Here is a 24,049-nt window from a genome sequence, read left to right on the forward strand (position 1 = left end):
TAAAAAAATCTAGCCCTTGACTGGAGACTTTCAGGTCATTTCAGAGAGAGAGCGTTCCTTTTGGCTATTCATTCAACGGAGGCAGCTGTCACTCGCAGAACTCCCATCAAACGGTCAAACTAGGCAGCGCTGATCAAATAGGAATTATTCTGTTACTGTAATGCCTATTTCTCGCGTAAAATGTTTTCAGAAACATCTTGTAGTGTACTGTTTAGCTGTAAAAGTTAGCTCCGGCTGGTGGGCGGTGCTTGGTATTTCTTCAACTGATCTTAACATGGCTGCCGGGTCACAAACTTTCTCATTTTACAGCTAAACAGTACTCTATGAGATGATTCTGAAAACATTTTTATGCGAGAAATATACATTACGGTAACAGAATATTGATTCGGATTTGATCAGCGCTGCCTAGTTTGACCGTTTGATCGGAGTTCAGGAGTGATTGACAGCCGGCTCTCATAGACAGCAGATGGACAGCAGACCTCAGATCAGGTCTTACTGCTTGTTTTCCTCCGGTCTGTGAAATCTTGCAGATGCTGTTAGGAGCACCGGAGGACACAGAAGAACAGGATTTTTTTCAGGTTATCTGTTTCATGCACTACTGTCAGGATATAGTGACCGTTTTATAAAAATAACTTTTTTTAATCACATTTGTTCCAATCTCGCCTACTTCAGCTTTAATGCACACTAGCAGGTGGAACAATAGCAAGTAAAAATACTGTTTTCTGGGTTTTGTTGTAAATTAATGTGATTCGAGGTCTTGCGGCCAAAATGAAACTTCTTGCTGGTGCTCGGCCAGTACTTGGATCATCAGGGTCGGATTTGGAAGGAGGATGACAAAAGGCTTCAGAGCACTGCATTTTTGTTATGGTGTATAGTATACACTTATATCTAAACACCGTACTTAAATATTACAGTGATTTGCCTTTGTACATGGCCACTGGGTTTTTATCCAGCAGTATTAACTTTTGGGTCACAGTCAGGTAAGCAATGTGTGATCATAATACCTGCAGCAGATTAACAAAAGGGTATTAAGTACATGTAGTACAGATAATTCACATTTGAGAAATACTGCATAAATTCAACAGCTAACTGTATTTCAAAATGAAGGCCAAGAACACTTGAAAGACCGTCACTTTACTTTGGCACACATACAGTATGACCACGTTTTTTTTTTGTGCATCGTACAAAAGTTGAAATTTCACATTACATAAATACTTTGTGTGGGCGAAGGCATCCATGAATGAGACACTGAGGCAAAAAAAGCACTTACAGCTCACTGAATTGACCGTACAGTAGCACATGTGCATATCTTTTGTTCAAACTTGTCTGACATCTACACCCGCTAAGGACTTGAGACCCGTCATCATGGAAATATATGGAATAAGCCTTCATCCCACTCTTCCTCCTGTGTAGGATCAAGGCTGTTAACATCAGGCGGCTGTGTATTTGTACATGTAGCACGTTGTGCTTGAGTTTCTAGTCAGAAGTCTTTATCTTCAGAGGATGAAACGACCAGGACCTCCCGGCTCTTAAAGTCCCACACTGCTGTGAGATGGAAGGCCATATTGGAGAAGACTACCAGATACTCAAACAGGGCAAATAATGTGTAACCTGTGAAAAGAAGAAACAGGGGTATACTGTATAATAGACATAATGTTTTGGTCAGCATTTTGTAGCTACAATTTTACATTACTCTACATCGACTGACATATTTTTGAATGTTGTGTCATTCTCCATTAAGCACTGTTATTTGCCCTCACAGATTAGATCGAAATGATCAAACTGATTTCATACTTACTTCCCGATTCACAGTACATGTTGTGTTTCCAATAAAAGAATCCGGCCAAAGCACAGAAGGATACGTTGAGAAGTAAGAAGCGCACTTTCCAATGGTGAGACTTGGCATCCTATTAGGGAGAAGAAAAAAACCAAAACAGAAATACTGAATTGGACTGAAATGCAGCAAATGACATGAGAGATTTCAGTCTGTAGTATGAGGGACCGTACAAGACATAATTCATTCTTGCACTCACACACACATGCATTCTCCTTTCACATACATATTTTTTCACTCGCACAAGAATATATGTATGTGTGAGAAGAATATATGTATGTGTGAGAAGAATGTATGTGTCTGAAAGGAGAATGTATGTGTGTGTGCGAGTGAAAATATATGTATGTGAAAGGAGAATATATGTGTGTGTGAGTGTAAGAATGAATTAGGTCTTGTACGGCCCCTCATACTGTAGTGTGTGATTTGGCTTTCCTTACCTCAGGATTTAATGAATACTTCTTAATAGTCTTCCATAAACGGCAGGTTATCAGCATGTAGATAATGGAACTGACAAGGAAGAGCACAAAACCTTCCTTATGTACAACTAAGGAGCAAAAATATACAAAGAGAGGGGGACATTAGGTCAGTAAAGCACAGTAGTTGTAATAATGAATTCCAAAATAGACGTTAAACTTTGAGTCAATGCATCAACCAGTCACATTGGCCCAACTCTTTATCGTACTTCAAACAATTGAAAATATAATATTTTGCTGTACCTTTTTTAATTGCAAAGTTAATGTATGCCCGGTAAGGTTATTCATTTCGCTGAATAGATGATGAAGGGTTTAGAATAGAAATTAGGCTTAATGTGCAATTTTCATAAATCTTTAAAACCTTATCCCAGATTATCTCCACTCTGTATTTAAACAACCAACATTTCAAAGCCTTCAAATACATTTAAAATCAAAATCTCTGTTAACTGAGGAGTTAAATTAATGGAAGTTTGAAAAAAAACAACCTCTCCAATAAAAACAATGGATTACTCACAGTATGTTTCACTGGATGATACATATGTGAGAAGCAGGAGGCCGAGGTTTTCACAAATAGAAAAGGCCAGGTTGAAGCGACTGAGTGAACTCTCAGGGAACCTCGAGGCAAAACGTGTCTTGTAAAACCTGAAGTAGGTGAACGCCACCAGGAGCCTCGGCGCTGAGTGCAGTCCGATACAAAACCGCCATATGTGGCACTCAGGACTCAGGCTTATTGAGGCACTGATAGATGGCAGGTAATTAGGAACCTGGAAACACATAGTAATGATTTAGTACGGAGCCTCCCTAGACCCCCAGGAGAACATTTTATTAACTCGTTCCCTCAAGTCAGTAACTCGTTCCCTCAAGTTAGTAAACAAGTTGTAGTACAACCATGAGGTTGAGAATGCTGTAGTACAATCATGAGATCATTGATGTGTGAAGTAATTTTGATGGTACTGCACTGTAACATACTGAAGTTATTGAATATTTTTCCCATTAAAAATTCACCAAAATTATGCAAAAGCATATTTTTCCAAACTAAGTGTTGTAGTACAACTATGAAGAGACCTTTGATGTGTGAAATAATTTTGGTGGTACTACACCGTGTAACAGTGAAGTTATGGAATATTTTTATAGCATCTCTTTTCGGTGTTGCACTTTGTAGACGGTCCCTGACTACTCGTCTCACAGCCGGCTACGCATAGAGACCGATGTTACGTGTCCAGCTCGGAGGATGGGTCGTTGTGATTAAAATGAGGTTGTAGCTCGTTGTCTACCTTACTACGGTTAGAAAGAGCCGTCGTTTGTGTTTTAACAATGTTTCGGTTATGAGTTATTGATCCAGGAAGTTTGAATCTGTCAATATCTTTCCAACTTTACTTAAGTCAATGGGTTGGCTGTCAGGAATGATTGGAGGAAGTGCACTATGAGGTTACTAATTCTCTCGAGTTACTAACTTGAGGGAACGACATACTAACTTGAGGGAATACTTACTAACTTGAGGGAACGACTTACTAACTTGAGGGAACGACTTACTAACTTGAGGGAATGACTTACTAACTTGAGGGAACGACATACTAACTTGAGGGAATAACTTACTAACTTGGGGGAACGCCATACTCACTTGAGAGAATGACTTACTAACTTGAGGGAACGACTTACTAACTCGAGGGAACGACTTACTAACTCGAGGGAACGACTTACTAACTTGAGGGAACGACTTACTAACTTGAGGGAACGAGTTAATACAATTTTCCTCCTAGGGGTCTGGGGGGGTTCCGTACTTTAGTACTATATCACTAGCAGCAAAAGAAAAACATGGTTGGTTCAGTTTGTAAAGTAAGGAAATTACCTGGCAATGTGTACCAGTAGAGTCCTCATAATGAAAAACAGAGGATATGAGGACACAAGTTATTAGTCCAAGCAGTGGTAGGCACACAGTAGCCACAACAAAGGTGCTGAATGATACCCTGATGATCAGCGGCCTCTCATGCCCCAAGATACCGGAGCCTTGTAGCATCTTGGTCTGTAACAGTGAAAACGTCTCATTTAAAAACATCTTGCACAGGCGATCACACACAGGCAAATGTAATAATACATGTGGCATGAATAACTTTCTCCAAACAGAAAAGGCTACATATGAGGTAGGGGAGAGCGGGGTCGGTTGGGACAGGAGGACAGTAGGGAAAGGAGGACAGTAGGGACAGAGCCTTTTTAGCAAGTTAGAAAGCAACTATGCCCTTTTACCATGCTTGTACTCATCCATAACCCTCTTCACTTTCAAAGTGAAGACCTTCTGACTCTTCCTCACATTTTATTCACAGTTTTGAAATACTCAGCATGTACTGTAAGTACATTTTTGGCTCTATTGTTATTTTTCTTCTACCATACTGTTTTTAGTTGCGCCACATACAAAAAACATATATTGTTGGAAAGCTTATTTTCTAGCCATCAGTTGATGTTAGAGGTCTGAATTTTTTGTTGGAAGCTAGCACAAGAGTCCAAATTGTGTCTTCTCTCCCTGGGACAGTTGGGACAGTTAACCAGGGACATTTGGGATAGTATTGTTTAACGGTTCCTACCTTGTTATAAATCAACAAAAAGCAGACAAAAACAAGACAAAAGGCTTTATCTAACTGAATAAGACCCAATGAGTGGATGTTTACTCAAGTAGCAGCCAGTCAGAAATCCTTTTAGTTTTTTTGCCAAATTCCATAACTCAGTAATTTATGAAAATATAATAATTTTAATTTATTTTTCTCAAACAAATGCGTGAACAAGTGACATTGTAAATATAACGTTTTCAAATTTATTCTGCCATTTCTTCCAATTTAAATTATATATTCTTTATCCCAGAACAAGGTGTCCTAACTGTACTGGAATTTTGGGAAAATGCACTCCTTGTACATTTAACCAAATTGTGCCTTTCACATTTGGGTTGGGCTCTAAAAAAAAAAAAATCAGGGATCAAATTATTTCCATTAGTGTTCTAGTAGTCTGTGAGTAATGGGATGTTATTTGGTGCCTATACAAAAGTGTCCCTGCTCTCCCATATATTTATGGAGATGAGTCAAATGTATGCACAGAGTTATATGCTGTCAATATTTGGGTACTCAATAATTTGGGGATGTTTTTCTTTCTTTTTTTTATACATATGCATGCATTTACTTAACATCTAAAAATCGAAACCAACCGACCTACCTCCACTTGGTTTTTGCTGTTTACCAATAATTGCAACACAGACTGCCCTCCACTTGGCTTGTCAATAGCTAAGCTATTACAATAATAACAATAGTCATGATATCAGGCAGCAGAATGGACCTGAATGCTCCGGATAACAACGATAGACAGATAGAGAGATAGATAGATAGATAGAGAGCATATAGCTTAAAAGGAGCTGCAGGATCATCCAACAGTTTTTTTTTGCGTCCCCTAAATTTCATCTGAATGTTCCCAGGAGAAGATGAGAGGCCTGCGGATGGAGCATCCTCCTCCTTGTGCGACAGATAGCAGGAGGAACAGCCTCTAGTGAGAGCATGAACAACATCAGCACCCCGGAAGAAGAAAGCAGCGGAGGAGAGCTGAGGATGCTGCGTCCAGGCGGCGCAGCCTATCACAGATGATGCACAGATCACTTAAATGAATGTATAAAACGCGTCTCTTAACAATAATTAGCCACAATGTAAAAACAAATATTGCTTGATTGTTATTAGGAGAACAAAGGCATGTACTAAGAAGCAGGATTGACGTTATCGAGGTAACTTCAGGGTTAACTCTTCTGGGTTTTCCTTCCTACGAAGGTGGATCACTTCTTACCTCCTACTGACCAATCAGAGCTCAGTGCGGTGATTGTATGATAATATTACACAAATATGAAGAAGTTTAAGTCATAATCCAGGTTAAAAACAACACAGTTTATACTGACAGATGCAGGAATGACAGCTGGATTTATGCTGTGGGTGTTAACCTCTTTGAATTATGTTTTTATATTTATATATATTTATTAACACATCTGGAGTTTTTTCTTTTGCCAGCTGTTCTTCCTGCATTTGGCAGCTTCAACTGTGTTACTTTTAGTCTGGATTATGTGTTTAACTTCTTCGTATTTGTCTATTATAGTTTTCTCTTCCTTTGTTAAATGTGTCTCTCTGCCTGTCTGTCTGCAGTCTGTAGACTTGTCCATGTCTGTGATTGGTCATAAACTGCAGACACCATCCCGTTCATGTGAACGCGCTCACAGCCAGACTGAGAAACCCTGGGTTGATTTACTGAGTTGATAACCAGCGTCGTAGGACCACTTAGCGAGATCTCGTTTGTTAGGGTTAGGTAATCCAGATAACGAGAAGATATCCTGGGTATGTTGAACTCGCTTCATAGTACAGTCCTCAGGAGCTCTCCGTGGTTCTGAACCAGAACGAACAAAGGATCGATTTTTTATTTTCGTCTTATATATTTTATTTTCATAATCATTCTATAAGAGACATAGTGTACATGTATGCAACTTGTGATATAATTTGTGTAGTGTATGTGGTTAACATGTGGTGCTGCCCCGCCTCCTCTCCTCTCCTCTCCTCTCCTCACCTCTCCTCTCCATCAGTAGCCCTCGGTGGCCTGGTCAGTTCACAAACAGCTGCATTCGCTCTCAGTGTGATTTTCTTTTTTTCTTTTCTGTTTTTGATCTTTAGTGAATGAAACTTGTCAGGCAGCTTAAATGGTCTTTGGATCGACATAATCTGTTTCAGCAAGATGAAACGAAGGAGAACCCAAACATTATTTCTCTTGCTTCTGTGTGCCAGTATTTTGCCAAGTAAGTTCCCATTCATTTCATTTATTTATTTATTTTACCTCATGTGAACCAAAACGTTATGTTTTTTTAATTGTCTGCAGTTTTAAATTAATTCCAGAGAGAACAAGTGAAACCCTTCAACGCTGTGCCAGCAAAGATGACGACGACGTAAAACCATTTGCATAATATAGTGTCAATCAACTCTGATCAGTTGTATATCATTTTATTAATGTCAGTGTTTTTATATTTTATGGATCATCCATTTCCTCTCCGATTTCTTGCTTTTTCCATCAAGCTGTTGCCCAGAATCCGCAAATTTGTATCCAGTTGTTCAGGGATTTGCTAACATCATAATCCCGTAGACCTTCTTTGTATCCAGCTCAGAGGCTTTATTGAAACAGCGTTTCAGGGCAAACATCTGGCCAGCCCAAATCCATTGTTGACACTGCACACAAGCTCCAGTTAAAATATAAACTAGTGTTTCCATTTTATTCTTTTATTCCTCATATCAGGGTTCATATTACCTTGCAATAATTAATGTAGAAGTGGCATGAATCATTTCCTTATAAAACACACAATTATATATCTAAAAATGCCATTATCTACGCTCATTTTGAATAATCTTTCATGTTACTATTTTCACAACACATGTATGTTTAGGCTCATTTTGATGTTGTTCTGTCATATGAGCGTTAGAATATGAACTCCACATACACAGTCTGAACAGAGAAAGTCACTGCTGGTACTTAATGGTAGATTTGCCTGATCTCTTAGAGCTTTATAGAGCAACATCCCTCTTCGTCCCCTTCCACCATCTGTCATGCATTCACATTTTCTCTTCACATCTTCCCACCCCAGCATCCGTACCGCTGCACTTTGTTCTGACTGTCGGGAACCTTGAATGATAAAAAATGATCACATCAGAATGTCCTTTAGGGAAAATACTGACTTAAAAAAAATGTAAAGAAAAATGATTAACTGAAATACAACAGGTGCTTTGTGGCGATATGACTGTAAAATGATTCTCTCCCTGTCTTAGCCTGTTGGTGTGCTCAGGGGAAATACGCTCAGAAGCTCCTGAATGATTTATTCACCGACTATACTAGTGCACTGAGGCCTGTGGAGGACACAAACACCATACTGAACGTGACCCTGCAGGTTACACTGTCGCAAATTATCGACATGGTAAAACACCACAGATCTGTGCAGATACCCACACAATAATGCCATTTTTTTTATATCTTATCATATTTCTGTTTTACCTGTTGTTGTCAATTTTTTTCTATAAAATTTTCAATGTTTTACAGGATGAGCGAAATCAAATTTTGACTGCATATTTATGGATACGGCAAGTGTGGGTTGATGCACACCTGAAATGGAATAAAGATGATTACGATGGACTCGATACCATCCGCATACCTAGTAGTTATGTATGGAGACCTGATATAGTCCTATATAACAAGTAGGTCGGACTGGTATTGGGTTAATCATTTAGTGGTTATCCTAGTGTGGCTCCTATTGATTGGTCAGTATAAAATGGTACAAGCTGAACATTCCTTGAAACCATTATTTATAGGAGTGTCCAGGCCTTTGTCTGCTTTTTATACAGTAGAATGACAAGAAAACACAGAATAACACATACTGGAAATTTACTATCAAAATCAGAGGTATCACTTGTATGATGAAAAGGAAGGAAGTATTGCCCTGTGTAGAGTTGGGGAGCAATAATTCAATTACATACAATCTGATAACAGCTCACACTATGTACACCAACCAGATGCTGACACATGTAAACACAAACACTTAGCATTACTGAAAAAATATAAAATGCAGACACAACACTGAGGGATGAGTACAACTCTCCTAAATGGGTTGACTCTTCCCTCAGTTGGCATACCTGTGCCTTTGTATCCTGATCAAGTTTCTTTTTCAAGTTTTCTCCACCTGCTCCAGGACATTACAGCTGCTCCACTATTATTTGTTTTAAAGGTACAGTGTGTAGGATTTGTCGGCAGTGTGGTTGCAGATTGCAACCAACTGAATACCCCTCAGCTCACTCCTCCCTTTCCAACACAGCGGTAAAGAGAGCCGCCGAGTGTTTCAAATTTTCGTAGTTCAAATAACGGTGGAATTACAACTTCCGTCTCTGTCACATGATGCCATTGGGCCCTAAAAGCCTTTAGGTGAGGAAGGGTTAAAGGAAATGCTACTGCGCTTGCTCTAAGGGCCCAATGGATATGGAAGATCGCTGTAAGATAGCTGTAAGATCCGGGTACATCCATGGCAAAACCGTGGTAACGCTGTTCGCCTCGCTCAGAGGCCACCCATACCATAATAACACAATGGACTGCGGCTGGCGGTACCACGGTTTTGCACTCTGCAGCTACCGTTACTGCAGTTTCACAAGCCTGTCGGAGAACTACGGTGGACTTCAGGTAACGTAAAAATGCGAAAGGCTCTCTGTAGAGCCAGTGTTTGGTTCGTTTGTTCTGGGCTACTGTAGAAACATGGCGGAGCAACATGGCAGACTCCGCGAAGAGGACCTGCTCCCTATGTAGATATGAATGGCTCATTCTAAGCTAACGAAAACACAATGATTCTTAGTTTCAGGTGTTTATACACACTTTTTTCTGCTAATCCCAGAATCCCCCGAAATGTTACACACTCTTCCTTTAAGGTGTCCAAAATATCTGCTTGCTCTTGGTATGAAAGTCAATGTCTAAGTCTTCCTTGTTTTTCAGTGCTGATGACCATTTCACTGGCTCCATGGACACCAATGTGGTGATCCAGCATGATGGCCAGATAATGTGGGATTCGCCTGCCATCACAAAGAGCTCCTGCAAAGTGGACGTGTCCTTCTTCCCCTTCGACTCTCAGCAGTGCAGGTTCACATACGGCTCCTGGACCTACAACGGCAACCAGCTGGACATCCTCAACGCCCTGGAGAACGCCGACGTGGCTGACCTGGTGGACAATGTGGAGTGGGAGGTGCTGGGTATGCCGGCTAAGAAGAACGTTATCCAGTATGGCTGCTGTGCTGACCCTTACCCGGATGTGACCTACACACTGAAACTGAAGAGAAGAGCTTCCTTTTATGTCTTCAACTTGCTCATACCGTGCGTGATGATCTCCTTCCTGGCTCCGCTGGGCTTCTACCTGCCTGCTGACTCCGGAGAGAAGGTGTCTTTGGGTGTCACCGTGATGCTGGCACTCACCGTCTTTCAGCTGTTGGTTGCAGAGATCATGCCGCCCTCTGAGAATGTGCCACTTATTGGTAGGGGCGATAAAATAGGGTCAAATCCAAACATACATGATGACTGCGATCTGTGCTGATTTCCCTGTCTCCTCTTCTTCCACAGGAAAGTATTACATTGCAACAATGACCATGATCACTGCCTCCACTGCCCTGACCATCTTCATCATGAACATACACCACTGTGGCCCAGATGCCAAGCCTGTTCCCAAGTGGGCCAAGAAGGTCATTCTGCAGTACATGGCCCGCATGTGCTTTGTGTATGAAGTCGGGGAGAACTGCTTGTCACCGCAGCCGGAGAAACAGGAGCCTCCACTTGTAAAGAACACCAACTGCACCATGAACGGTCAGGCAGGACCAAGCAGAGAGGACTGTGTCTTCAGAATGGAGAGAGAACAAGAGACAGTGGGCTCCATGACTACAGAGGAGAGGGAAGACACGGATCAGATGAGGAGCCCGAGAGGCTCAATTGGGAGGAACCCAACCAACAACTACACCGCTTGGAAGAATGGCATTTTCATGAGCATGGATTGTGGAGATTTGGGGGGTCAGACGAGATGCAGGAAGGGAGGCGTGAGTGATGGAGAGCGAAAAGACAAAGAGGTTTCCAGCAACAGCCAAAGCAACGAGAGGCAGCTGCTGCGTAACATTGAGTACATAGCCAACTGTTACAGAGATCAGAGGGCAACGCAGAAAAGGACTGGGGAGTGGAAGAAAGTAGCCAAAGTTTTAGACCGCTTCTTCATGTGGATATTTTTCATCATGGTGTTTTTAATGAGCCTCCTCATCATGGGTAAAGCCATCTAACTGCAGATCTGAGAAGTTGGTCTTAATGACAGTGTTAATTGGTGTACATAACACAGATATTATTACAGGTTAGTACAGGATTCATTAAAAGTACAGTGTGCCGAATTTGGCGCCAGTCCAGCAGTGTGGTTGCAGATTGCAACCAAGTGAGTACCCCTCCACTCACTCTTCCCTTTTCCAAGACTGCGGTAGCCTCCAAGTGCAAAACCGTGGTAACCGTTTACCTTGCTCAGAGGCCATCCTTACCATAATAGGAGCAACGTAAGTCAGACGGCAGCTGGCGGTACTACGGTTTTGTACTTTTACCGCAGTTTCCTAAGCATGTCAGAGAACCGCGGGGGCCGTCGGGTAACGTAATGTGAAAAGCTCTCGCTAGAGCCGGTGTTTAGTTTGTCCGTTCGGGGCTACTGTAGACACATGGCGGACTCGAAGAGGACCCGCTCCCAATGTAGATATGAAGGGCTCATTCCAAGCTAATGAAAACAACACGATTCTTAGTTTCAGGTGATTATACACTAATAAAAACATAGTTATGAATAGTATATTCTATATAGATCCCCCGAAATGTTACACACTGTTCTTTTAAGTAATATAATTTATCCAATAATTTGATTAACATTCAGATTGCACCTTTTTCTTGATGTCTTATGTCTTTTCTGGAGGCTGTCATCACCCACCCACTACAGTCCTAATTATAAGTAGAATTAGATCTTTGATAAACTTTTTTGTTGATGGGTTTTGTGGTTGAAAACTTGCATTCCCAACTTTTGCCCCAATGCTGTGTGAAAGTTACTAAGCTCAGCAAGAAATAGCAAGTTGGTTAGCAAGTCAATACATTTTTTTTCTACAGATGGTATTTCCACAAGTGTGTGCTTTTATTTGAAATAAATAAATATAGATTTGTTTCTGTACATTTATTTCTTTGTGTCTGAAACAATAAGTCAAGGGATTCAAAAAAGCAACATACAGAAGTGACAAATAAATATGATATGCACATTTTATATCTGTTATGGATAAAATGTTAAAAGGTGCAGTTCTGAAACTAATTAATAATTTTACTGATACAGTACAAAAGGACAACGATGAAACAAACAACACACCAGACAGACTATTTATTGTTCTGATGCCGTGACAGAGTGAGGCCTGACTTTGCTCTCCCAGGAACATTGAGGGGGTTACAGTGTTATTCTGTACTTCCAGAAAAACTGAAAATATAGCTCTATTTGACTAATTACATAAATAAAGACTCTAGTATGAGGTAATAATTATTGTGATTTGTATGTGTAATTTACTGTAATACACTTAAGGAGGAGGTAGAAAAGAAGAAGTACTTTAATAATCCCTCATTGGGGAAAATGTAATTTTACTCTCATGACATGATTCAGTGAAAGAAGGAGAATCACCCAACTTTACAGAAGGGACAATATGTTAAGAGATACAACCAGGCAAGCTTCTATACATCAAACCAGAGCAAGAGAAAACAACGTCTCAATGAAGCTCATGGATTATCTGTTAAATCCCCTGGATCACCACCATTTGCTTGGCTCGTGATGTGTATTATCCCTGGTCTTTATGTTGCAAAATGGGCTATGACTCTTTAATCTGAAGAGAAATGAAAATAGAATGCTTAATCAGTGCAACTGTGTTTTAAATCAGTTTTGATGAGGAAAAAAAAAATATTTTATTTCTATTCACATACCCCCGCTCACTGCTTGACCCCTACAAAAGTAAGACCAAAGGTTTTGGTAATGGAATTAATGGGCATTAACTTATTAACTAAGGGGCACCCTGGACTTCTAACCCCTAAAAGGCACAACTAGACCACACTGTTAACCATCATACCAAATTAAAAGTTCCTAAATGAAATAGTTTCCGAGTTCTACTCTGGAAACTAAATTGTAGTTGAAAAAAATCACAGTTTTTGGCCAAAATTTGGACGGACAGGCGAACGAAAGGACGGACACGCAGAGCGCTATATACCCCCGACTACATTGTTGCGGGGGTATAATTAAACTGAGATGCAAGGGACAACTTCATCGGACCACAAGAACTGTTGAGGCCTCTGGTTGACCTTTCAACAAGAGATAATTTAAGTCCACAAAGACAAGGACAGTTTTTCAGTATATATATGCTGTATATATGTATATATATAACTTGCAGAATTCTCACTACCTCACTACCACATATCTGAGGATCAGTGAGTTTTTAAAGTTACAGCTTTTCTTTTTCTTTAATAACAGGTAACACATTCTCACTGTGTATGCCTCTTCAGGATTTTGTCATTCAATGAAAAGAGTTTAGAAAGTTACCATATACATCCCAAAACTAAAACATGAATTAACTGTTAATTTGAGATATTTTGAGTAGATGTAAAATACATGCTTTAGAGTTTTAGGACCAAAGAGTGAGCGTGTGTTGGATATTGCTACATCTTATACGATTGTATGCACAATATGACATGCACAGCAGGCAAAGGTTTTTTGTATTGTATTGCTGAACTGTTGTCTGTTAACAATGTGTACTCCTCATGAAACATTACCATAATCCCTGCAACTCAAAGTGAAAACAAATACATGAATATACACTACATATACGCTCATTGATACTTCTTATTATAGGAACAGTTTAGGCAAGGTCAACAGAAATTGTGATTTTCATGCTATTCCTGCATTGTGACACAAGAGGTTGGTAGAGAGCTTGTTACTGAGACCTAGCACCCAGGGGCCAGTAGACACTCATTCTAATGTATTCACACTTTATGATGATATTTTGCTGTCAACTTGCAGAATTCCTTCATGAACCACATGGAATTTGGTAACAAAAGACAGATATCTTTGCCTTTTTCCCTGAAACAAATCTGAATTTCACTCCAAATCAGTTATTGTTTCAATTGAAACAGGTGAAACAAGTGAAAACAACTAGTATGTCTTTATGTTCAAAGTAACAAAGAATAAAGAGGAAAAAGGATATTAGGATGGAGTCACTTTTTTTCGCAGTATCTGGACAATTTTATCACGTAATGATCTTGATTGCATTCCATAGATGATTGGATTTAAATTAGCAGGGACGACATGAAACAAAATGTATGCAATCTTCCTTAAATCTGGGTAATTTTGAAAACGATGCAATATGATTGTTAAAAACCCCGACCAGAGCATGATAAGATAAAGAACGAGGTGGCTGGCACAGGTTTGAAGTGCTCTGCTTTTCAACTCTTTGCTTTTCTTGATCCAGCAGATGACAGCTATTCTGAAATAAGTGACGGCTATGCCTCCCATTGAGCAACCGAACAGCAACACGGTGAAGAAGAGCCCGTAGATGTTGTTAATGGACACGTCCTCGCAAGAAAGCTTGAACAGTGATGCGTTGTCACAGTAAGCATTTTGTATAAGCGATCTACAACGGGACAGCCTCACTGTGAGACCTATCAAAACAGACACCAGCAGTAATGACACCCCCCATGCAGTCGCGGACAGCCCAATCACAGCTTTGGTGGTCATAATTGAGCTGTATCTCAGCGGGTGACATATCGCCACATATCTGTCGATTGCCATAATGATGAGAATCATATGTGAGGCTGATCCGAACGTGTGGCTGTGAAAGGCCTGAACCACACACTGGTTGTAGGTGATGAACCGCTCTGTCGAGATGATGTGAGCCATCAGCTGAGGCAGTAGGACTGTGTTACCTATTACATCATTGACAGACAGGTTACAAAAAAGAATGTACATGGGCTGGTGCAAACTCTTCTCAGTGATGATGAGCACAAGGACTCCGATGTTAGAACAAAGCAGGGTGAAGTAAACAAACAGCAGTAAGAAAAATATAGGGTACGTGAACTCTGGAGATATGTCAAAGCCTTGCATCTGTAGGATATCACTTGTCATGTTGCTTTCCATTCTGTTGAAATTGATGACCTAAAAGAAAAAAATTGTTTAAAGCTTTAGTGGTGAAGGGTGAAAAATCCACATCGAAACATATCAAATTTGAAATAAATAAACATTTTGGGCATCGTTCTGTAATTTACTGCACATTTCATTCTTTATACCAAAAAGACAAAATGTTAAAAAAGAAGTAAAATATGAATAATAAATGAAATACCTACAATAACTAATCATAATACAAGAAAAAAAAACATAAATTAATTAAATTAAAAAAAAATCTAAAATGTTTTGTGTGTTAAGACAATACTTACTTTTCTGATTTGAATTTCAGTCTCCTTCTCCTGTAGAAACACTTTAACCACCTGAGCACAAATGTGTTCTGTCATGGCAGGGACAATTACATTATGAACGTAAAAATGAAGCATATAGATGTTACTTTCTGCACATTAAAGTGACGTTAAATGTTACACCACAATGATGCTGAGCTTTATCCTGTACATATATGCAATAAATGCTCAACACAAACTACAACCAGATATAATCGTAGTGTTGTGTGTGAAATAACACTGCAGCATTTGTTCTTCTGGATGATAGTACCTTGCCTGTGGAGGTGGGAATCCCAACTCAGCAGCTAGAACTTGATCTCTTTTATATTCAGCGTGAGTAACATGTGACGTAAATTCGCTGTCCTCACCATTGGAGCGCAAGTGTTTTTATTTAACAAAGTTTAGGTCAGAGAGAGAGAGAGCAACTTCATTCTCTGCTCAGGTAGACATTACTCCACTCTCTTTAAATAGTTTGCTGCTCTATTAATGCTCTGAATATCATGAAGAGCACTTTTTAGCTTGTGTCGACGCAGAGTCGGGCAGAGGTCATCACAGGGACATCACATTCATTAATGTGACTAAAGTCAACCTCTCTTCCTGTATTTCTTTCAATACACCTCACCAGTCAAACCCAAGCAACAATACTGTATACTAATTATATGAATTGATAACTCAAATTCAATAAAATGATATGTAATTATATGTCAGCAAACAGGGTTTAAAACGAAAAGTCAAGTTCGTCAGTCTTTCTCGGAACCTGCACTCTGTGCAATGACAATAAATCAATGTACATCACAGTTGACATATCAAGTGACCAATTGATCGAACAAGGAAAAGTGTTCTAATTAGATTTTTACTTGAGTTATATTAAAAAGTTGCAAGTATGAAATGACCTGAAACCATGCATTAGTTTGAACACCAGAATTCTGAGGCATCACACAGTCATGATAGATATTACATGTTACACTATAGTCTATAGAGGATAGAGAAATACACATTTTCATTGAGTAAATAATCACATTATGCTGTATGGATATGTAAATACAGCTTTACAGTCAGACACACTGCAACACAGGCTCACAGCATTTAATCTATTTGATTTGTGTACATAGACAGGAATTTCCGTTTTTTTTTTTTTTTTTCGTGACGCTCAGCGCGACTTTCAACAACGTATTTTTAGTGCATTTTCTTACAAATGTCCAGCAACACATGACATGTGTCAATTTCCGCTCCAGTCTTTTCAAAATAAAACCACTCAGTTAGGTTTAGGAATAGATCGACTTGGTCAGACTTAGGCAACAAACTACTTAGTTAGGTTTAGGAAAAGATTTTGGTTTGGGTTAAAGTTGACAAATAAATCAACTTTGACTTCTGGTTTCACACGGGACACAAACACCGGTCTCCTAGGCAAAAATCCGGTGTTTTTTACACGATTACATGATTACATACAAATTGATTTCGTGCTGACCATCACGAAAAAAAATTGAAATTTGTGTCTATGTACACGAATCAGTACATTCAATTTTGTGACTATTTCACAAACTACTGTGCGACTGGACTGCACACTCACACACTGGGCCCCTAGGCCTTTCTCCAATGACAAACGCCTAGACCACAAAACTATCTCAATACTACTACATTTTATGAAAGAGAAAGATTAATATTAAATTCCACACACTGGAATAGAACTGTTATTCAGTTATGGCAGCGAAGAAAACCCATGGATTAATATGTATGTGTGGGGCCGCCTACGGCACAAGTTAGAGTTTAATGTTCATCTGACCTGAATGTGTTTGGGTTGGGACGAAACCCATGTAAACACCAAAACACCACAAACTCTACAAAGAAAGGCCCCAGATAGCAGATTCACACCATGCACTTTGCTGTGAGGTGACAGAACTAACCAGTGAACCAAATCACAGGCCTGATTATTATCATACTTCAGTTGTGATACAGGAGAAAGGCCACAGAAAGTAATTAGAGGGTCAAATCAATTATCAAAGCAACTCAAGGGTCCATCATGTCCATTCCTCTTGGGTGAGATGATTAGCCTTTCCTAATGTCCTAATGTCCTAACAGCTCTTTTGTGTGCCTGAACAAGCCCTTGTCCCCAAAGGCCTGATCTGACCACTTCAGTGCTGTTTCAATGAGTATTTTTCTACTGGGACATATAAACAAATGGGAAAGGCTGTATAATATGTTATACATTTTTGATTTATTGAGCCATTTAACATATTCATTAAAACAGATTTTTTTTTATTTTTTTAATAAAGTATTGTAGCTGAATGGAGAAAAAAAAAACAGACTGTTGTGATAACTTCAAGCGTTCACTCAATCTGTTCAAATGTTTTAGATATTAAGTGATTAAAGTTAAGGAATCAAATGTTTGCAAGTTGTATGATGTCACATGCAGCCTCACATGTTACAGCCACCCTCGGGTGTTATTAAACAACATCCTTCACTAGCAAAACAACAAGGACTCTCATTATCATCTGGAGGTTTACTAATTGTCTGGGGATTAATTACAATGTGAGACAGTTAACAATACATCATTTAACTATATCTCAGAGGAGCTCATTAATAGATGTGTTTTTACAAAGTAATGAGGCATCTAGCTGATGTAACTCTACCACTTTGTAGTGTATCATAGTTACATAATATCGCTGCCGTTGCCCTTTAGCTGAAAAGATGGATAAGGTAAAAGCTGGAAAAGTTCATATTTAGTATTTCAAGTACTGTTGTGTGATATCAGTACAACTTTTTCAAAGTAATGAAAACTAAAGACTTCAAATAAGTTTGCAGCAAGATTTTTTTTTTAACTCCAGCCGGGCTTTCCCAGCATTACTGTGGGCCAAAATGTGGTCCTGATATTAGACTTGATAGTCCACCATTAAAACAACAGTCAGCTCTATTCCTGGAATTATAAAATTCAAACTCTGAAACAGACACACTGTAGATTTAACAGTGACTGTGATTGTGAAAATATAAAGAGGCCAGCCTCTTTTCATTGATAGTCCCACACTGTAGAGGCTGTGATACATTGAGCAAATTTGGTAATTAAGAAAAAACAAGAATGCTTATCCCTAAGGACCTGTGATTGAAAAGATTAAAGCCTATAGTCAAAGCCTAAAGTCAAACAAAAGACAAAGATCATGGCGGTCAATAATAGGCCACTGACATTATTTTATTTTATTTCTTTACAATTTAGGATGAAACCTGACTTCACAAAGGACTGAAAATAACTTTCTATACCTCCTTCGGATGAAATGTGCTCATGAAAAAAGCTAAGTGCCTGTTGTGATTGACAGCACCGGTCATCATAAACCGCATATTGCAACAAAAAAACTGTTACTCTTTTTCGTCTCTACTGAAGACGTTTATCTACTGATTCTCTCTCTGTTTGAAAGCAGCTACAGCTCCGCATTTCCAAAAAGTCTCACATCAGATGCTACGGGTGTAGTTGCAATAATACACTCTTTTGTGTCCTAATGGACTTGCTGGTCGTCCATTATCCTTTTTTGTTTTGTTTTATCTATGTCATTTTAAATAGTTAATTATCTGTTTCTTACATCTTTAGCCTGTTCCCTGTGCTGCAGACAGACATCTCACTGCGTCTCCTTACTAAAATATCACTTCATCATTTTATCCTATTAGACGTTTGTGTGAAATTGTCATAATTACCTCCGCCAAGGCCGAAGGCCTAGGAAGGAGGTTTGCGCTCAAACGGGTTTTGTGAGGTCATTTTGACCTTTGACCTTTGACCACCAAATTCTAATCAGTTCATCCTTGAATTCAAGTGGATGTTTGTGCCAAATTTGAAGAATTTCCCTCAAGGTATTCCTGAGATATCGCTTTCACGAGGATGGAACGTATGGGAGCTCACAGTGACCTTTGACCTTTGATCACCAAAATTGAATCAGTTCATCCTTGAGTCCATCTGTCCATATGTCTCAGGAATGCCTGAGACGTACCGACTGATGGATGGACAACCCAAAAAACACAATGCCTCTGGCCACAGCTGTCACTGGCGCAGACGCATAAAAATACAAAATACCTTTAAAACATAATGGTTTCAATATTTAGTTTTTCTTTACAAAGGTATCTCATACTTAGTCCACTGACATGTGAAGTGAATAACATGGATTATCTCATTACAATGGCACCTTGCAGTGGGTGGGATATATTAGGCAGCAAGTGAACATTTTGAACTTTGAACTTTGTGTTGGAAGCAGAAAAAATGGGCCAGCATAAGGATGTGAGTGACTTCTGAAAAAAGTTAATGCTGGTTCCGATAGAAAGGTGTCAGAACACACAGTGCATCGCAGTTTGTTGCGTATGGGACTGCGTAGCTGCAGACCGGTCAGGGTGCCCATGCTGTCCTAATGTTATGGCTGATCGGTGTACGTAGAACTGGTCAACAGAAGGCCAGGTGTTGCTGATTGGAGGCTCACAACCTCTGTTGCTTCTGCTTTCAGTTTGATTTCATGCTTATACCACCTTTTATTTAAAGAACATGGAATCTGAAATACAGCTATTTTGAGTTTAATTTTAACTTAATTTTTTTGACGTTCCTCATTTCTTCTTTTTGCTGCTCAGTGCCAGTCAGTATCAGGGGGCGACTTCAATCAGAAATAAACACAGCATTGGAAATTGGCTTATAAAACATTGGGCACTATTTTCAGGCTGGTCAGTATTTATCTGCAGAAGTTCTCCAAATCAGCCCCGACAAGAAGGGACAAAAGGTCTCTACACTTGCAGTAATCCTGATATTATTCATCTTTGCAGCGCCAAAGTGCGCCAATCCCAGAGGCGACAGGTGACGTACACAAGTTATGGTTCGGGGAACGTTAAATAAAGCAGGATGGGCAGGGCGATTCTCCACACTTCATTGTGACTACTCTAGACACGTTTTCCAACAATGAAATTTCCTCACTGTTTTTAGTAGACAGTAAGTGGAGAAAAAAATGGAGAACAAATCTTTTGGGTTCAGCACTGAGTTAACCCTCGACACATTTGTTATTCCACCCGGAGGAAAGTATCCCATATTTTTTCTTGGTATTGTGATTTATTTTTTTTGCATTTTTTGCAATCTGACCTTGTTGACTTTGATCATTCTGAAGAGGAACCTTCACAAGCCCATGTATTTCATCCTGTTTAGTCTTCCCCTCAACGATTTGATAGGCATAACTGCAATGCTACCGAAAGTGCTTTCAGACATTGTTACCGAGACAAATAAGGTTTACTATCCTCTTTGTGTTTTACAAGCATTCTTGCTCCACATGTATGGTGGTGGGATTTTGTTTATTCTTGCAGCAATGTCTTTTGATCGTTATGCTGCCATCTGCATGCCGTTACGCTACACCTCTCTTATGTCCCCCAGAGTTATTATTTTTATTATCTCTCTAGTTTGGGGTCTTGACTTTGTCTTGAATGTATCATTGTTCTCTTTACAGACAAGGCTTCCCAGGTGCAAATATGTGATTATGAATGTGTTCTGTGATAACCCTTCTCTACTGAAGCTCACGTGCGGAAACACGACAGTCAATAATATCATAGGATTATTTAACACAGCTGTCATGCAAGCTGTAAGTGTGTCTATTCAGGCATTTTCCTATGTGAAGATTCTGATCACATGTGTGGTTACAAGGAGGTCTGAAGTGAAGACGAAAGCTGTCAACACGTGCGTTGCACAGTTGCTGATATTAATCATATTTGAGATTGTGGGAACTTTCACAATTTTATCTCATAGGTTCAAAAATGTCTCAGCTGACTTGCAAAAGATTATGGGCATGCTAATATTTCTCGTACCTCCGCTTCTGAATCCAATTGTGTATGGACTGTACACAGGTGAAATACGAAACACTCTCCTGAGAGTCTTGAAAAAAAGGGTATCTGTCTAAATCGTTACACAAGGTGGTTAACAGCACAGAATTTCCTCTTTTTGAACTGCAATAACAATCATAACACTGTGTTATCTCAGGTAGTGTCTCTGATAGTGTATCAACTATGCATGGAACCATAACAAATGCATGAACTTGAACACACAACCTAAAATCACTTTCAACAGTTTGTTTTCTTGTGCAAACCCTGGATTAGATATGGAAATGCCATTATTCTAATGTAGGACAGGAAGGTTTACTCTGGTTTTGAGGTGTATTGACTGATATTTGTAGTTTTTCCTCAACACAACAAAACCGTTTTTAAAAGGTGGGGAACATATTCGATGATACTGAGTCAAGTTTTAAGAGTTTTGGGGTCTTGCATTTGATGAGGATAAAACTGATGAAACTGTGCATCTTGCTGCAATTATACACACTTGTTACTTGACTTTGTGTTCTTGTTAGAAGTTCAGGAAAAAAAAATATTATTATTATTGTGATCTCTTCTTTTGTGTTTCTATTGGTGTGTACAGCACTTTGTGTTAAGTACAATAGTGTACAATTATAAATGGAGATATTACTCTAATGCAAATAGTCTAACACGTAATACTTCATCATACATTACGTTTTCATTTAAAGTCTTAGCCTGTTCTTTACTTGTTCTTATCCTCTTCACATTTGATTGTATGTTTAAATATTGTTTGCTATAAAGAAGTGTTCACATTTCTATTTACTTATCATGCACTCCACACACCATACCTACATGGTGTCTGTGAATAACTTTACATCCATTAATCACACTGTAATTATTGCACAGTCCAAACCAAACAGAAATATGCCCAATATATACAAGATGTGCAGATTTTTGCTGTGTGGTCCATTAATAAAATCCAAATATTTTGAAACATATTTCATGTTGTTTCGTCATTTAATGAAAACAAATAAAAAATGAAAAAAGCACAGTTAACAACACAAAATAAATGTCATTTTCATATTAAACTCAGTTGGATTAAAACTGAATACATATAGTCAGGTATTATTTTATATACAAATTAAGAAGCTGAGGCAAAAACAAAGAAAAAAACAGAAAAAGGATAAAGATAAGGTGGCGCAGTGCAATTCTACCACCAATTTGGACATTAAATTGTGCTTGAGTTTATATATATAATCATTACTTCATGATTATCTTGCCATTACATAACCCTGTTGTGCCACATCAATTAAAGGAAAGCAGAATCCCACAAAACTAACAAGTAGCTACAGAGCTTTAACTAGGAAATCCACTATTAGTTCCTTAATAAACAAAAACAGAACAGCAGGATTCTCAAATAATCTTTTAATCCCAATATTCACATATTATTTATATTCAAATCCATATGACATATTCTGTAGCACTGCGATGCTGACACCTTAAAACAAATGGAATAAACAGAGTATGTGCCAGTGTAATTAAGCTGAGCTGTGTGGAAAGGCAAAAGTACCAAGCTAGTGTTGTAGTCAAGACCACCTAAACCAAGATCAAGTCATGACCTAGACCAGAGTGTTTTGAGACCGAGACTTTGAGGGGTTGAGACCAAGTCGACACCAAGACCAAGGCAGGGTGAGATCAAGTCAAGACCAAGATCAGACCAGTGCGACTCCCACACTGCATGACACGCTTATGATAAAATGTGGAACATGCAAAACCATAGGCACTGCTCAAATTGATCTGAAGAATCCACATTGGCCTAAATACACCCAAAGAAAACAAATGAAGGTTCCGTTTTATTCGCCTCTTTTATCGCCATATACACTGATCAGCCATAACATTAAGACCACTGACAGGTGAAGTGAATGACATGGATTATCTCGTTACCATGGCAACTGGCAGTGGGTGGGATATATTAGGCAGCAAGAGAACATTTTGAACTTTGAACTTTGTGTTGGAAGCAGAAGAAATGGGCCAGCATAAGGATGTGAGTGACTTTGACAAGGGCCACATTGTGCTGGCTAGACGACTGGGTCAGAGCATCTCCAAAACTGCAGCTCTTGTGGGATGTTCCCGGACTGCAGCGGTCAGGACCTACCAAAAGAGGTCCAAGGAGGGAAAACCGGTGAACCGGTGAACCGGCGACAGGGTCAGACCCGAGGCTCATTGATGCACGTGGGGAGCGAAGGCTGGCCCGTGTTGTCCGATCCAATAGAAGAGCTACTGGGGCTCAAATTGCGAAAAAAGTTAATGCTGGGTCCGATAGAAAGGTGTCAGAACACACAGTTCATCGCAGTTTGTTGCGTATGGGGCTGCGTAGCCGCAGACTGGTCAGGGTGCCCATGTTGACCCGTGTCCACCGCCAATAGCGCATACAATGGGCATGTGAGCATCAGAACTGGACCACAGAGCAATGGAAGAAGGTGGCCTGGTCTGATGAATCACGTTTTCTTTTACATCATGTTGGATGGCGACGAGTTCAAGGTGTTGACTCGGCCTCCAAATTCTCCAGATCTCAATCTAATGGAGCATCTGTGGGATGTGCTGAACAAACAAGTCTGATACGTGGAAGCCCCACCTCGCAACTTACAGGACTTAAAGGATCTGCTATTGACGGTTTGGTGCCAGATACCACAGCATACCTTCAGAGGTCTAGTGGAGTCCATGCCTCGACGGGTCAGGGCTGTTTTGGCGGCAAAAGGGGGACCTACTCAATATTAGACAGGTGGTCATAATGGCTGATTGGTGTATATGTTTGTGTGTGTGTGTGTGTGTGTGTGTGTGTGTGTGTGTGTTATGGCCACAACAGGAAAACATTTGACTCAACCCTGTGACTAGCAAC

At 39.6% G+C, this 24,049-nt stretch overlaps 4 protein-coding genes across 4 annotated transcripts; 2 read left to right on the forward strand and 2 right to left on the reverse strand.

Moving 5' to 3' along the window:
• Nucleotides 1-1,118: 1,118 nt before the first annotated feature.
• On the reverse strand, nt 1,119-5,802 carry LOC141770592 (post-GPI attachment to proteins factor 2-like). Its single transcript, XM_074640281.1, has 6 exons — nt 5,506-5,802; nt 4,157-4,330; nt 2,822-3,071; nt 2,272-2,378; nt 1,799-1,907; nt 1,119-1,611 (listed from the first exon to the last, which is right to left on the reverse strand). Exons 2-6 carry the CDS (start codon nt 4,322-4,324, stop codon nt 1,481-1,483), a joined length of 765 nt encoding a protein of 254 aa, XP_074496382.1. The 5' UTR covers nt 4,325-4,330; nt 5,506-5,802; the 3' UTR covers nt 1,119-1,480.
• Nucleotides 5,803-6,316: 514 nt separating this feature from the next.
• chrna10a (cholinergic receptor, nicotinic, alpha 10a) lies at nt 6,317-11,870 on the forward strand. The gene is made up of 5 exons (XM_074640674.1): nt 6,317-7,111; nt 8,130-8,275; nt 8,398-8,552; nt 9,832-10,364; nt 10,450-11,870. The coding sequence occupies exons 1-5, from the start codon at nt 7,051-7,053 to the stop codon at nt 11,148-11,150; spliced, it is 1,596 nt and encodes a 531-aa protein (XP_074496775.1). The 5' UTR covers nt 6,317-7,050; the 3' UTR covers nt 11,151-11,870.
• A 2,249-nt stretch (nt 11,871-14,119) lies between these two features.
• Nucleotides 14,120-15,049, reverse strand: LOC141770826 (olfactory receptor 52N4-like). The gene has a single exon (XM_074640673.1). The coding sequence runs from the start codon at nt 15,047-15,049 to the stop codon at nt 14,120-14,122; it is 930 nt and encodes a 309-aa protein (XP_074496774.1).
• Nucleotides 15,050-20,324: 5,275 nt separating this feature from the next.
• Nucleotides 20,325-21,260, forward strand: LOC141770828 (olfactory receptor 52B2-like). Its single transcript, XM_074640675.1, has one exon. It carries the CDS (start codon nt 20,325-20,327, stop codon nt 21,258-21,260), a length of 936 nt encoding a protein of 311 aa, XP_074496776.1.
• Nucleotides 21,261-24,049: the final 2,789 nt, after the last annotated feature.

This window comes from Sebastes fasciatus, chromosome 7 (genome assembly GCF_043250625.1).
Source record: "Sebastes fasciatus isolate fSebFas1 chromosome 7, fSebFas1.pri, whole genome shotgun sequence".
Taxonomy (NCBI): domain Eukaryota; kingdom Metazoa; phylum Chordata; class Actinopteri; order Perciformes; family Sebastidae; genus Sebastes; species Sebastes fasciatus.